We start from the raw sequence: 13,286 nt of genomic DNA, 5'->3' as shown, positions 1-13,286 counted from the left end.
CACTGCCGCGTCCTCCCTGTAGGGATCAGTGGCTCTGTTTGCGATGCTGTAAATGAGAATGGTACCCCCTCTGCCTGTGTACACAGTCCCAGAATGTGAATGAAATACAGCACATGCCGTGCCTTTGTTGGTTAAAAGAATCCTGCTGCCATCTGTGGTTAGCGTTCTGGTGGCTTGTTAAAGTATATGTCGTGAATCACAGTGCTGTTGTGTCTGTCTTTTTGGGGAGGTTTGTTTTCCCATCTGTGGAGCAAACAGGACTCTGCCTCCTTTCCTTTGCCTTTCCTCCGTTCCGTTCTGTTCCAGCACACAGACGGGCCCAGTTCAGAACAGAGGGACTGCAATATTGAAAGGACAATTGAGAGAGGACCTTTATGCGACCACATGTCTCGGTTTAGTCTAATTTTAATGCCCATTATTCTGGAAGCGAGATCTAAAATTCATGTTAAAAGCTGTGAGAGAACGGGCCCTTTGTGCTGTGAACGGAGGCTCCTTGATTTTTTTATGTCTTTCTTCAGTTTTCATCATCCTCTGAAAATAAAAGTGTTTCCTGTGTTTGCACAACCAGCACTTTAGCGACTGTCTGCAGAATGTACTGCACAGAGCTGCACATACATTATTAACCGGCAAAGATGATGCCCTGATCCACCGGGACCCGCCGTTCTTTACTTTTTACCCCATGTGTATCTTGCACATTTTACACGCTTGGATGTTTGCGGGCACAAACGAGGTAAAACAAAGCGCCGGGTAACGGCAGAGGTGTCCACGTCTGGATTCAAACCCACAACCCCCCCCAGTCCAAGAGCTGTGCCACATTTCTCCGCTGCCGTTGTGGTACCTGCGTGTAGAAGTCCCTGCAGCTCAAATGGTGAGGTGCGCTTGTGTGTCTGTCGCTATCCCAGCATGCACGAGGCCATCATCCCCAGGGGGGCACGCCAGGGGCAGAGCCAGCTGAAGAGGACCTGCAGCAGCTTTGCCTATGAGGACATCAAAGAGGTGCACAAGCGCCGCTACCTGCTGCAGGTGAGGACGCGCGACGGGCCCTCGTATTGCATTTGCTGCTGCCTCTTGTTCGCTTTCTGCTCCGGGCTTGCCGTGCCTAGCTCTTCCTGCAGTAGAAATTCATGTTTCCCCTCCATTATTCTGTTTTCCAGCCCATGGCGGTAGAGGTCTTTTCCGGGGATGGACGAAATTACCTGTTGGCATTCCAGAAAGGAGTCCGAAACAAAGTCTACCAGAGGTATCTCTGTCTCCTAGCAGACTGTGCACCCCTTTTATATGAGATGTAGCAAACATTAACTGAAATGTTGTTATCTCTGTTATCAGCTGGCTTTGTCTAATATAGACCCTGTTTTATTATAACCCTACTATTTTAGATGTACCAGTCTTTAACGGAAATGATCAGTGATCTCTGTTATCAGCTTAATTTGTCTCATGTAGACCATGTGTATCAGCATGACCTTGCTGTATGAGGTGTATCAGCAATGAACTGTAGTGATCAGTTATCTTCGCCTAATCTGGACTTAGTGTTTCAGCACATCTATCCTATATGAAGTGTATCACTAATGAACTGGAGTGATCGGTTATCTCTATTATCAGCTGGTTTTGTCTGAAGTGGAACATGTGTTTTCCGTGCTTGCAGGTTCTTGGCAGTGGTGCCTTCCCTGGCCGACAGCTCAGAGTCCGTGTCTGGCCAACGCCCCAACACCAGCGTAGAGCAAGGGTAGGCCAGTCAGTCACAGAAAACTGATTAAGACAATACAAGTTCACCACTTCGACATTGATTAACCACATGGATGTCTTCTCCTTTCGTTTGATTAGGTCTGGCCTGCTGAGCACTCTGGTGGGTGAGAAGTCTGTGACACAAAGATGGGAGGTAGGCAGAGCGGCTTTTTTTGCCACATCACTACTTGAAGGTGACGTGGTGTTTCTGACAGTGGAGCATTTGGTTAATGTTGTGATTGTTTTTTTTTTTTTTTTTACCACACAGAGAGGGGAGATCAGCAACTTCCAGTACCTTATGCACCTCAACACCTTGGCAGGCCGGTCTTACAACGACCTGATGCAGTACCCCGTCTTCCCCTGGATCCTGGCCGACTACGACTCGGAGGTACCCTCAGAACCACCGCTGTTAGGTCTCTGAACTGCTGCAGACAGGTTTGCGTAGTCTGATGATGCCAGTGAAAGGGTGAACTAAACACTGGCCTTTCCAAGATCCCAAAATGCCATGTCTGTTCCCTGTGTCACAAGTGAACACACCCTTCCCTCTGACAGTTGAACAGTGAATCATCTGTGTGTACGTAATCTATCCCTGTTAAAAGCGGATGAGTCAGAGGGCCATTACACAAGCCCATCAGGGCCTGTTTTCATCAATGCCAACCAAAAGGAAAATTGTAATATTAAAATGTGGTCAGCTTGAAGTGGAAATAGCTTTTTTTACAGAGCTTTTTTTACAGACATTTCCACAAACCAAACGAACTGCTCTATTCTGCACTACCCCTGAATCGTTCAGATGGGGAAAGGTGCGTAATTTAACGTGCAGTGGACAAGCTTGCCCTGCAGTGGTGTAGTCCGGTGCATCCACAGAAATTGGACCTGCCTGTAACTGCAGTGCTGTGTTAATGTAACAGTCTGGTCAGCACAGAGGCCCTCCTCTATGCCAGGAGCTGTGGCTGTGTTCCTCTCTCTTTGTGTTCCTCTGTTTCAGTAACTGACAAAGCTTTTAAAATGGGTGCATCTGTTGCCACTTAGCTTTTTCCACTTCAGCTTAATCCTTCCAAAAAGACAAATCAGATTTACTTGGAAATTCATATTTGTTGTACATAGTGAAGACATTCATCACATTCTGCTTCGATATGTGTGAGGGGTTTTTTGTATTCTTTCAGCCTCTCAAGAGTAAGTTGTGCATACAATACTTCTACATGCAACTGTTAGGTGTTCCATAAAGACATGTTTCTGGCCAAGTTCAAGCACGGTTTGAATCTTTTTCCTTCTAGTTCTTTCACTTTAGTTTTCTTTGTCAGCAGAAGTGCCATCGCTCTTCCTGTTATGTCAGACCCACACTAACTGGCATTGTTTCAGTGCAGTGTGCTCTTTGAAGTGCTCTGTGAGGGGTTCCATTGTGAAGCTGCAGTTGTTCGGTTTACTGATGCAGTGGTAATTTTGCAGGAGCTGGACCTCACCAATCCCAAGACGTTCCGTAACCTGGCCAAGCCCATGGGCGCCCAGACGGACGACAGGCTGACCCAGTACAAGAAGAGGTTCAAAGACTGGGAGGACCCTAATGGTGCGTTAGCCCACCACAAAGCTTGCTGTTTGCTAACACCGCACTGTGTATAGAGTGTATAGAACAGAGTGTGGGTTTCTGACAGTGAGTGTGGGTTTTTGACAGACTGTGGGTTTGTGACAGGTAGTGGGTTGGTCACAGTTAGCGAGTCGGTGACAAAGAGTTGGGCTTGTGTTTCAGGCGAAACTCCTGCCTACCACTACGGCACACACTACTCGTCAGCCATGATCGTGGCATCGTACCTGGTCAGGATGGAGCCGTTCACACAGATCTTCCTCAGATTACAGGTAATTATAATCACTCTGGCCTCCTCAGAGCTTCATTTCGCATTTCATTCGTTCCAGCTTGAAAGAAACCATCCTCAAAAATTCTGCCATACAGTATGCAGATTTGTCTCACAAGAAAAGAATTCACACCCTTGAACCTCTTATCCTTGTTTTCCTTGGCTTCAATCTCCTCCTACTATGATGTCTTTCCCAATGACATTGTTTTCCCAGGACAGCTTGTTGCTGAAGCACAAGTTTCCATGAATCAGCTTTACCACTTCGCTTCGACTCAGCATCATTATTATGGAGAGCCCTTTCTCTCCCTTACCTCGTGAGGGAGATGACATTCGTGTTTGTGACATTGTCTTTGTATTCCTGTGTTCTCGCAGGGAGGTCACTTCGATCTGGCCGACAGGATGTTCCACAGCGTCCGAGAGGCTTGGCTGTCCGCCTCCAAGCACAACATGGCCGACGTCAAGGAGCTCATCCCTGAATTCTTCTACCTCCCAGAGTTCCTGCTCAACTCCAACAACTTTGACCTCGGTGAAGACATATATTACTGGCTATTTTTAGTATCTGTTTGTGTTCCACATCCACGACAATTTACTCAGCTTATGTTTCAAACAACATGAATTCATACAGCTGGACTTTATTGAAAGCTTTACGTTAAAAATTGTACTTAGGGGTATTATGGTGGTGCCACACCAAGGAATCAGCCCTGTAACTTTCAACTCAAAAGTCCAGCTCTCTAAACACTGAAGCGTGCACCGTACTGACAACACACACCTTAAAAGGAGAAAGAAGGACACAAAATATGTGTTTATTCTACCTATGATTCAAACATTCTTCATTAACATTTCTCTTTATGATTGTAGGCAGCAAACAGAACGGCACCAGGCTGGGGGACGTGATCCTGCCCCCGTGGGCAAAGGGCGACCCCAGGGAATTCATCCGGGTCCATCGAGAGGTACGGCGTTCTCGCTTTAAACCATGACCTAACGGCTCCAATCGAAGCACATTTAATCCATGGCAGAATCAGCTGTGGCACTGAAAATCTAACAAACAGTTACCTAAAGGTGTCTCTTACGAATGTTTCGTGGGCCATCTTGAATGGCACTTCTCTAACTCAGCGGTGTTGCCAGGCACATTCTTTGACACGACGGCCTTCTTTCAGTTCAGTTATGTGACTGTTGTAGTGTAGTGTATTGTAATGTAGTGGGTAGCATATTGTAGTGTAGCATAGTGTTAGGAGCAGGGCTTGTAACCGAAGGTACTTAACCCAGAATCCCCTCTGTAAATATCCAGTGGTATAAATGGGTAAAATTGTATATGTTAGCCGCTCTGGATACGACCATCTGCTAAGTAACAATAATGTAATGTAATCAGACTCGACTCGACTGCACTGCCATGACTAGCACGAATCCAGCCTGTGCTAGTCACGGCAGCGCAGAAGTGTTGGCGTCACACTGTTGCGCTAGAGACAAAGGGGCCTTCCAGCGCCCTTCGTGTCCGGTAAGAGTGAAAGTGCTCCCGTTTGACAGGCCCTGGAGTGTGACTACGTGAGCGCGCACCTGCACGAGTGGATCGACCTGATCTTCGGCTTCAAGCAGCAGGGCGCCCCGGCGGTGGAGGCCGTCAACGTCTTCCACCACCTCTTCTACGAGGGCCAGGTGGACATCTACAACATCAACGACCCGCTCAAGGAGACCGCCACCATCGGCTTCATCAACAACTTCGGCCAGATCCCCAAACAGGTAGGAACGGGCAGGTGGTGTTGGGTAGCAGCGTGATGTAATGGTAAGGGACATTACTTGTAAACCAAAGGTCGCCAGTTTCATTCCCTGGTGGGATATTGCTGTTGTACCCTGGGGCAAGTTACTAAACCTGAATTGCCTCAGTTTCAGCTATATAAATGAATAGCCTGAAAAATTGTGTAAACTGCTCTGGATAGGAGCATCTGCTAAGTAAATGGAATAGAATGGAATGCATGCCTCTCAAATCACCAAATTATGGGCATTACCAATGCTCTTGTTTTAGATGAAGGAACCTGAAGTGACATTTTGCCTTACATGGTGTTAAGAGTTTTTCCATTAGATAAGTTCCTGTTTACCACCTTCCAGATCTTTCTTTGCTTTCAGTGGAATTCTTTCTCTGTGTCTAGGCGTTCAGCCAACTGGACAGAACAGTGCATTGCAGGGCGTAGCTCTAATCAGAATCTGCATGTCTTTATGTCAGCTGTTCAAGAAGCCACACCCACCCAAGCGTGTGCGCAGCAGGTCCAATGGGGAGATCCCGGGCATGCCCGTGTCCCTCAACTCAGCCACAGACAAGATCTTCTTCCACCACCTGGACAACCTGCGGCCCTCATTGGCCCCCGTCAAAGGTAGGCGGGGTCAAAATGACAGAAAGCATCCTGATGCTCAGGAATTCTGGTTTAAAAAAACAGCACGTATTGCTTATATGCAGTCTACGGCTTACATTTATTTTCCTAGATTTTGTAGTTTAGACACGCAGTGCTAAGCCTGCTAACTTTTGATTAGCGTTTGTAAAAATAAAAAAAAAGCAGCTGTCAGCAATGCTGGGGGAACAAAGAGTTATAGCAGGATTCCACATGAATTCAGCTGGGTTTGAAGTTAGAACAGCATAGGCTGTGTGTGATGCATTATTTAACGCCGCTGTTTACGTGGTGCAGAGCTGAAGGAGCCGGTGGGGCAGATCGTTTGCACAGACAAAGGCGTCCTGGCCGTGGAGCAGAACAAGGTCCTGGTACCCCCCGCCTGGAACAAAACCTTCGCCTGGGGCTACGCTGACCTCAGCTGCCGGCTGGCCAACTACGAGTCAGACAAGGTCAGCGATTCCGCCCCCCTTCTCGCTGATCCTGCCAGCTCTGACATCGCGGCGGGTCACGCTCACGCGGGTTCCCGCTCCTAAAAAGGGCTTCTTAACCTCGGGCGGTTTGACTCGCGGCTTGCTAATTGTCCACAGTGCAGGTTCCTGCGTGCGGCACACCTTATAAGCTGATGTTCAGTCAAACCCGTTCTTACATAATCACGCCGTTCTATATCTGGATTCTGAGCTGTTTCATTTCTCCTTTTTCATTCTGCCTTGAAGAATTTGTGGAATGTGACTGAACAGGAGAAATTAATGATTTTCTTGTCTGTGTTGGTATGATTGTTTTTGAAACAGGCAGTAAAGTGCCTTTTCTGTAGCACTAAAAATACATCTTATGAAAATGACTTAACGATGAAGTGACTCTTTACGTTTGATCAGTGTGATACTACTGCCCCCTGGTGTCCATGTTGTCTTAAAGCAATACTAACATGCTCAGTTTTTTGTGTTGGTGGCAAGGTCATTTCGCCCATAAAAAGGAGTCCAAGACAATGCCTGATTTTTTTTTTTGTCTTTTTTAGGCGGTCATTGTATACGAGTGCTTGTCCGAATGGGGTCAGATCCTGTGTGCCATCTGTCCCAACCCGAAGCTGGTCATCACTGGTGGCACGAGCACAGCCATCTGTGTGTGGGAGATGGGCACCTCCAAAGAGAGGGCCAAGACGCTCACCCTCAAACAGGTAAACCGCCTGGGCCATCTTCTGTCAACCCCACCTTTTCATAAAGATTTTCTATATCTGTCCATTTAAAAATTCCCTATAGCTGTACTATAGGTCGGTCTCAGCCTCTGATTATGAAACACCAGTACTGTGATTTTTAGTGCGGCTGACTCATTTCATGAATCATTTGAGAATTTCAGGCAGCGGGCGGACGCAGCGAAAGTTCACTTGCTATTCAGCGTTCAGCGACGCAACACCAAATTCCGATTAGCCTAGCAATGACTAGCGGTTGACGTTTTTCCTGGCCTTTTTTCGTGGTAACTGAGTCAGGGCTCGTCAGCCTCAGTGGGAGTATGTTCAGCGTGGCTGAAAGAGGCCACAGTCCGAGCTTCACAGGCCGTGATTTTGCAGCTCGCGTGTGCGTGCGTGTGTGTGTGTGTGTGTGTGTGACCATCCCCTCGTCCCTGTCGTCGGCAGGCCTTGCTGGGCCACACGGACGCGGTGACGTGCCTGACGGCCTCCTCGGCGTACCACATCGTCGTGAGCGGCTCGCGGGACCGCACCTGCATCATCTGGGACCTGAACAAGCTGGCCTTCATCACCCAGCTGAGGGGGCACCGCGCCCCGGTCTCCGCCCTCTGTATCAACGAGCTCACGGTGCGTGACCCACCCCCCGTGCTCACTTGGGACGGGGGGACACCGCTGGGGTCATTGTTGGGGTCTCTCTCCTCCAGCTTTGCCCCAATAAGTGAAATGAGCTACTCCACAGAGTTTTCCCCTCATCTCTTAGTACATGGAAAGGCCCCTAGCCGGCTGCTGGTCTGTCTGCAGTGTGTCCTGAGGATACAGGTGTAAACCGAGATGCTTCAACGGCAAACGGAAAAAGCACGCATAGCTGTTATGTGATCCAAAATAGTCACGGGGCATGATGCACATGTGACACATCCACTGGTGCCTAAAAATGACACCAGTGCCCACACATGTGAGTGTGTGCGTGACTCAGGTTCTGATCCTGTGTTTATGTCTGCCGGTGTGTGTGTGTGTGTGTGTGTGTGTGCGTGTGCATGTATGCGTCTGCGTGCGTGCGCGCTTTCGTGTGTCTGCGTGCGTGTTTCCAGGGTGACATCGTGTCCAGCGCGGGGACCTACATCCACGTGTGGAGCATCAACGGCAGCCCCCTGGTCAGCGTGAACACCTTCACCGGCCGCAGCCAGCAGATCCTGTGCTGCTGCGTGTCCGAGATGAACGAGTGGGACACGCAGAACGTCATCGTCACCGGCCACTCGGACGGCGTCGTGCGGGTGGGTCCCCAGACCTCGGCTCACTCTGTTAAATTTTATCATAATTGTAATGATAATATAATCATGTAGTTTAGATTTAGATTTAATTATATATTTTAGATTTGATTATATATTAATATATAATGAAATAATTCTAGTAAAATAATGGCTTAACCAAATATTTTGGGGTGAAGGTGTGTGTGTGTGTGTGTGTGTGTGTGTGTGTGTGTGTGTGTGTGTGTGTCTGTGCGCGAGTGTGTGTGCATGCGTACGTGCGTGCGTGCATACGTGTGTGAATGTTTCTGTGTTTGTGTCTGCGTCCCTGTGTGTGTGTGTGCGTGCGTGCGTGTGTGTGAGTGAATGTTTCTGTGTTTGTGTCTGCGTCCGTGTGTGTGTGTGTGTGTGTGTGTGTGTGTGGAGCTCTGAGGGTCTAACCCGGTTCTGTCTCCTCAGTTCTGGAGGATGGAGTTCCTGCAGGTGCCTGAGACCCCCGCTCCAGAACCCCAGGAGCCCCCTGAGGTGCCCGACTGCTGCACTGAGGAAAAGATGGGTAAGGCTTCAGAGACAGCTTTCTCCCCGCTGCTCTCACTTTACCGCACAGGTTACCTCTTTAACCGCATCTTCTTACACAGGAGGTATTCATCTGGGAACCATTTCCAATGTAAAAATGTCAATGTAAAAGGGTAAAATGTCATACAGTTCTGCTATGTTATATTAAACTGAAAATAACGGAGAGACTTTTTAGAATTATCGATATTCGTGCCATGATCATTTTGTTCAGACAGCGAGCAGATGAGGAGGTGGGATATGACATGTCTGTTGGCAGTGTTTTCCTTTTCGATGTAGCTGAGGGAGTCTTGGGTCAGCAGTCTGTGTGCTGAGTCAGTAACTCTCAGTAAGCTGTGCTCTCGCGTGGGCGTGTCCGCAGATGGCCGCGAGGCTCACGATGACGACAGCAGCGAGTCGGAGGGCGAGGACCAGAGCATGAGCCAGGAGCCCAAGCCCAGGCCCGCCCACGGGCAGGCTGGCCGCCCCGCCCACCACCGGCACAAGGGCGCCGCGGGCCGGCCCGGGGCCTCCTGGTCGGGCGACAGCGGCTCGGACGACTCGCGGCGCTGGTCCGACACCCTCAGCCTGGACGAGAAGGACGGCTTCGTGTTCGTCAATTACTCCGGGGGCCAGACGCGGCCCGGCCACCACCACCAGCCCCCGCACGCCGTCCCGTACAGCGGGGTACCTCAGCCCCTGCAGCCCACCAATATGGAGGCTCGCACCTACAACCAGCTCAGGCCCGGTAGGAGACACAACCCAGCCCAGCACGACCACTGCTCTACCGCTAAACTCACTTACAAGCACTTTCAATCTCATCAGCTCAGTCTCCCCAACACACCAGCCCTCATATGGATTGGAGCTGACAGCTCCGGCCCAGATATCAATTCCACCTTTTCCTAAATTAGCAGCCCTCTTGATTTTTAATCTCCTCGCTTCCCGGCGTGTTTACTTTAATCGAATAATCCCTGAGCCCAACTCAATTTATGCCACATCACACAGATTGTATTTGTCTCCGTCAGGTGTACCTCTCGTGTTTGCTCAAGGCCTCATTGATTTCTGCCGAAATGAATAGGCTTCAGAGGCCGCGGTGGGTAATGTGATCTGTTGTCTGTGCTGTGCCACCTTCTCTCCGTCCGCCAGGCTACAGATGGGAGCGCCAGCTGGTGTTCCGGAGCAAGCTCACCATGCACACGGCGTTCGACCGCAAGGACAACGCCCACCCCGCCGAAATCACCTCGCTGGCCATCTCCAAGTAGGTGTTCCGCTGTCACGGCGCCGTCGGCCAAGGTCGCTTTGACTGACGGGAGGCTCGAGGGGTCGCTCCCCCCCTCGTGGCTGCGGATGCCTACGATCCGGCTGTGTCAGGCGGCGTCGCGGCCTCAAGATGCTTCCTTGTCCCGTGTCTGTAGTCTGTCAGAAATTCTGCTTCATGTTAATTAAGTACCAGACCTGACTCGAAACACATCAGCCGTCAAACTCCAGAGCACCCTGCAGAATGAATTTGCAGTGCCATTCTCTAAAGTGTGTTTTCAAAAAAGCTGCCGGTACGGTATGTTTGTAATGATTAGCCCTGGCTTTGAGTAAAGTGCATCATGTCTGAATGCATTACAAATGGATGGCTGCACTCCTGGTAGTTCAGAAACATAACTGAGGTGTGCACCTTGTACTGCTGAGAAGAGCTTTGTGAGCTAACTGACTCGGAAGAAATGAGCGACAAAGTGACAGTGATTTTTTTTTTTTGTGCTGCAGGGATCACAGCAAGATCCTGGTCGGGGACGGGCGGGGCCGGGTCTTCAGCTGGTCTGTGAGTGACCAGCCGGGCCGGTCGGCCGCTGACCACTGGGTGAAGGACGAGGGGGGAGACAGCTGCTCCGGCTGCACCGTGCGCTTCTCCCTGACCGAGAGGAGGCACCACTGCAGGAACTGCGGCCAGCTCTTCTGTCAGAAGTAAGGCCACGAATGCTTTCTGTGGCCCTGCCTTTGTGTAGTGTTTCAGGGGGGGTGCTACCTCCCTGTGACAAGGAGTTTGCTTCACTTTCGTATTCACCAATTCAGAGAGTCTTCACTGTTGCATTAATCAGTTCAAAGAGTCTCATAGGGGCTCATGAAACCTCACCCCCTTGCAATCTTTCTGTCTAAAAGCTACCCGTTTAAAGCCTTTTTAAAGCTTTGAGTGACATCAGGCTGGAAACCACACAGTGGTTTCATATTCTTTTCCCACAGTACTCATGATGTAATTAGTAGCTGTATTGAGAGCAATGAGGTGGTGTTCACTCTGAAAGTTTAATTAATTTTAAGCTTAAATTAAGTATACGCCATTAAGGTTCTCATGATGTGTGCATAAACATCATTAGCATGACAACACTGCTTCAAACACCATTTGTAAACAGATACAGTACTCTATAATGGTTGATGTAGTGTAAAAAAAAGTTGCACAAGAGAGCATGTGCCTTATCATCTTGTGGTTACATTAGTCATTGTGTTTGCTCCTAAACAAGCTATAGAAACAATGTCCCCTCCCTTCCTGTTCTTTCAGGTGCAGTCGCTTCCAGTCGGACATTAAGCGTCTGAAAATCTCCTCTCCGGTTCGTGTGTGTCAGAACTGTTACTACAACCTTCAGCATGAGCGTGGGTCCGAGGACGGATCCCGAAACTAGCCCACCCCCCCCCCCCCCCACCAAAGGGCCCGGACCTATGAGCAGCAGTCCCTCCCTTGTCACCTCATCCTGCTGAAGACCGGGCCCAAACCTGTTTGGAACGCCCCTGCGTAGTTCTTTGTACCATGTGTAAAAGCACTGATCAAAAAGGGATCACTCATCGAGAAACAGTCATTGTTCCACATACGTACGGCAGTTAAGTATGACCAGGAATGGGGGAGGGAATGGAAAAAGGAGATACTGAAAAAAATGTGGTGGTTTGTGATCAGTGTCATGCTTTGTTTTGATTCCCCCTCCCCCCGAGGTTTTTGCAGTCCCTCCCCTTTAAAACCAACAAAACATCTTCAAGTTAGTCACTGGCTTTTTAGATTTTAGATAAACGGTATCTAAGGCCTCCAAGCATATTTGTTTATATTGTAAATACATTCAAAATCGGCCTTTTTATCTAAACGTAACTGAAAGACAGAATTGCCTGTATCATAGGACCTCTCACTCTCTACCCCTGGCTCGAAAGGCGAAAGATGAAGTGGCATCTGTCACTAGCCACCGGAAAGAACGAAAGGGGAACTACGAATGTTCACAAAGTTTATGTGGTGACATAACTAGCCTGCTTTAGTTATGCAATTACTTTTTCATCTGTTTTTTTGTTTACAACATGTAACTTGTTCATGTGTTGCCCACAGTATCTACATACAGTTGCCATCAACTAACAGATTAACTATTTAAAATAATTTAAAACAAGATCTGTGGATTTTTAGTTTTTTTTTTTTTTTCACTAAACTGCTTAACAGTTTGTGCTTTGGATATATTCATGGCTGTTTTTGACTGCAACATATCATGTATTTTGTTTGTATTGTACATCATTTTACCGTTAAATCCTAATTCAGTAATTGTAATATGATTGTCAAGGTGATCGGGTTATAATGAGCTGCTGAAAGAGGCATCAAACGGATTGCGTATTTACCCAGTCATTAGATTTGTATGCACAGTTGAGAAACACTTCATTTGCTTCAAAAATGAGCACAGAAGCACAGAGATGACAGCGTAACACAAGTAAATATCATCGCTGCATGCTTTTTAATATGAAATGTGTACATTGTGACATATATTTTATTTCCCAAACAGTGGGCTTTTGTGGGTCTTTGTCTGCATTGTATTTCACCATGCACACCATCAAACAAGGGAATATCAACAGTTATTTTAAATCATGTGTCATCACTGTCTGTTTCATTAACTTAAACCTATGTGCCAGTAATCGTGATTGTCTAACTATTTATTGTAAGGTTGTGTAGGTACGACATGTAACTTAGTCCACTTAGATGTATTTAACCTCCAAATTCATTACGTTAAGTGAAACATGTTTAGTGACATATACTTGCAAGACTTACCCACTGTTAGGCTCCACTTCAGATGTTGCTGTAGATAATATAATCATTGTTATGGGATTTTTGGTGATGAATGAAACTCACATATTTAAATTCAGCTGAAATGCATGAAGTTGAGCCTGTATATTACAAAGTGACAAATATTTGGCACATTTCAGCCTGATGTTGTTGGCGCACCAAGAAAGGAAATAAAATATTTGGTGGACATTAAAGAAACAGAGTTCAGGTTTTTCAATAACTGAGTGCACAAAATTGTGAGATAGGAGCATACAAGAAGTTTCAGCACCAAGCGTTTTACTGTTCACACTGTGT

General features: G+C 47.9%; 1 protein-coding gene across 6 annotated transcripts in view; it reads left to right on the top strand.

Annotated features, from left to right (window-relative positions):
* Positions 1-11,599, top strand: part of wdfy3 (WD repeat and FYVE domain containing 3) — a 78,505-nt gene extending 66,906 nt beyond the window's left edge. For 4 of the 6 annotated variants that reach the window (XM_036526026.1, XM_036526027.1, XM_036526025.1 and 1 more), the window contains 20 exons: positions 903-1,023; positions 1,155-1,240; positions 1,643-1,723; positions 1,822-1,876; positions 1,991-2,110; positions 3,169-3,286; positions 3,467-3,573; positions 3,942-4,095; positions 4,428-4,519; positions 5,094-5,306; positions 5,788-5,935; positions 6,245-6,399; positions 6,963-7,121; positions 7,578-7,757; positions 8,219-8,401; positions 8,834-8,930; positions 9,309-9,674; positions 10,073-10,184; positions 10,682-10,879; positions 11,469-11,589. In XM_036526026.1, coding sequence (XP_036381919.1) covers positions 903-1,023; positions 1,155-1,240; positions 1,643-1,723; positions 1,822-1,876; positions 1,991-2,110; positions 3,169-3,286; positions 3,467-3,573; positions 3,942-4,095; positions 4,428-4,519; positions 5,094-5,306; positions 5,788-5,935; positions 6,245-6,399; positions 6,963-7,121; positions 7,578-7,757; positions 8,219-8,401; positions 8,834-8,930; positions 9,309-9,674; positions 10,073-10,184; positions 10,682-10,879; positions 11,469-11,589 — 2,866 coding nt within the window. Of the gene's footprint in view, positions 1-902; positions 1,024-1,154; positions 1,241-1,642; positions 1,724-1,821; positions 1,877-1,990; positions 2,111-3,168; positions 3,287-3,466; positions 3,574-3,941; positions 4,096-4,427; positions 4,520-5,093; positions 5,307-5,787; positions 5,936-6,244; positions 6,400-6,962; positions 7,122-7,577; positions 7,758-8,218; positions 8,402-8,833; positions 8,931-9,308; positions 9,675-10,072; positions 10,185-10,681; positions 10,880-11,468 lie in introns of all 6 variants that reach the window. The other 2 variants (XM_036526028.1, XM_036526023.1) reach the window with 1 other exon arrangement.
* Positions 11,600-13,286: the final 1,687 nt, after the last annotated feature.

The sequence above is a fragment of the Megalops cyprinoides genome, chromosome 4 (genome assembly GCF_013368585.1).
Source record: "Megalops cyprinoides isolate fMegCyp1 chromosome 4, fMegCyp1.pri, whole genome shotgun sequence".
In the NCBI taxonomy this organism is placed as follows: domain Eukaryota; kingdom Metazoa; phylum Chordata; class Actinopteri; order Elopiformes; family Megalopidae; genus Megalops; species Megalops cyprinoides.
This window is presented reverse-complemented; position numbering and strand designations above follow the sequence as displayed.